The 1,224-nt window shown below is 52.7% G+C and overlaps 2 protein-coding genes across 3 annotated transcripts; both read left to right on the top strand.

The window, feature by feature from the left end:
- Window positions 1–203: 203 nt before the first annotated feature.
- Window positions 204–753, top strand: KVP17_003907 (uncharacterized protein; the record flags this gene model as incomplete). 2 transcript variants are annotated; one of them, XM_068521644.1, is made up of 2 exons in its annotated part: window positions 204–324; window positions 377–753. In XM_068521644.1, the coding sequence occupies 2 exons, from the start codon at window positions 204–206 to the stop codon at window positions 751–753; spliced, it is 498 nt and encodes a 165-aa protein (XP_068371797.1). The 2 variants fall into 2 exon arrangements, with proteins under 2 accessions (XP_068371797.1, XP_068371798.1); XM_068521645.1 differs by lacking the exon at window positions 204–324 and having other exon boundaries at window positions 370–753.
- Window positions 754–755: 2 nt separating this feature from the next.
- On the top strand, window positions 756–1,088 carry KVP17_003906 (uncharacterized protein; the record flags this gene model as incomplete). Its single annotated transcript, XM_068521643.1, has 1 exon — window positions 756–1,088. One exon carries the CDS (start codon window positions 756–758, stop codon window positions 1,086–1,088), a length of 333 nt encoding a protein of 110 aa, XP_068371796.1.
- Window positions 1,089–1,224: the final 136 nt, after the last annotated feature.

Here is a 1,224-nt window from a genome sequence, read left to right as displayed (position 1 = left end):
CCGTTGTGTGTCGTGGCGTCACCCCGGAGTCCCAGGAAGGAAGCTCGAGATCTCACTGATTTATTCACTAATGTCATTGCTGACTGCTGCGCGTCTTCTGATATCAGAGAGATCCAGTCGGACAGATCACTGCGATTGATGAAGAGCATTTTGAGGAGGCTCAAGATTTGATAAGATCGTTCCGTACCTGTCTGCCCAACCACATGCTGGTGTTGGTGGGGATGGGACTTCCGCAACACATGGTAGAGAAGGTCAAGCGGATGTGTAACGTGCGATATGTTCAGTTTGACTTCGAGAAGTACCCCGACTACGTTCACTTCATAGGTGAGTACCGCTTTAAACCGCTGGTAGTTCACAACGTCGCAACACATGGTAGAGAAGGTCAAGCGGATGTGTAACGCGCGATATGTTCAGTTTGACTTCGAAAAGTACCCCGACTACGTTCACTTCATAGGTGAGTACCGCTTTAAACCGCTGGTAGTTCACAACGTCCTCTTCGACAAGTGGAATGTGGTTGCCGATCTTCGGCAGAACCGCAAGGTTAGCGCCGCAGAAGACTTTAGCAATCGCTGGACCCGCGCACTGGCACTGGCAGACCAGACAGGGGTCGGCTGGTTCTGCCCAGAGAAGTGGATCGCGTACTACTTCATCCCCGACTCCATGCTGAAGTACCTCCCCACCACATTGAACGACCAGAACAATCACATGCCGGGATCCAGCTCGATATTACACAGCCACATCTGGATTCGATAGTAATGTGGTGGGTAGCGTGCGCCCTGGACCCGAATTGCATGCCGGATAAGACATGGACGCCCACGGATAGATGGCACACAGGCAACCCCTCGATATGCAAGGGCCGGAAGTACCATTTGACTTGCCCAAGAATTGGAAAGCAGAACGAACAGGTTGCGAAGCCAGACACGCCGAAGCTGGAGTGTTCCAGGCCGGATCAGTCGTCGCTGAACGTGCTGTGTGCCAACGTTGACCAGATACACCCTATTTCCTGGCTCTCTGCGACCAAGAGAAGACCGACACGCTGGTACACGAAACCCATCCCCATATGTGGAAACGAAACGCCTCTGCTGTGAATCACTTTCACGTGGAAGTCATATATATCATACTTACCTTACCGCGCACTGGCACTGGTAGACTAGACAGGGGTCGGCTGGTTCCACCCGGAGATACTACTTCCCAACTCCCTGCTGATGTACCTCCCCACCACGT

Source organism: the organism of the source record quoted next (assembly GCF_019968985.1).
Source record: "MAG: Porospora cf. gigantea B chromosome Unknown PgB_NODE_7853_length_1454_cov_230.489, whole genome shotgun sequence".
In the NCBI taxonomy this organism is placed as follows: Eukaryota; Apicomplexa; class Conoidasida; order Eugregarinorida; family Porosporidae; genus Porospora; species Porospora cf. gigantea B.
The sequence above is the reverse complement of the archived record's forward strand: the minus strand, read 5'-3'. Positions and strand labels throughout refer to the sequence as shown.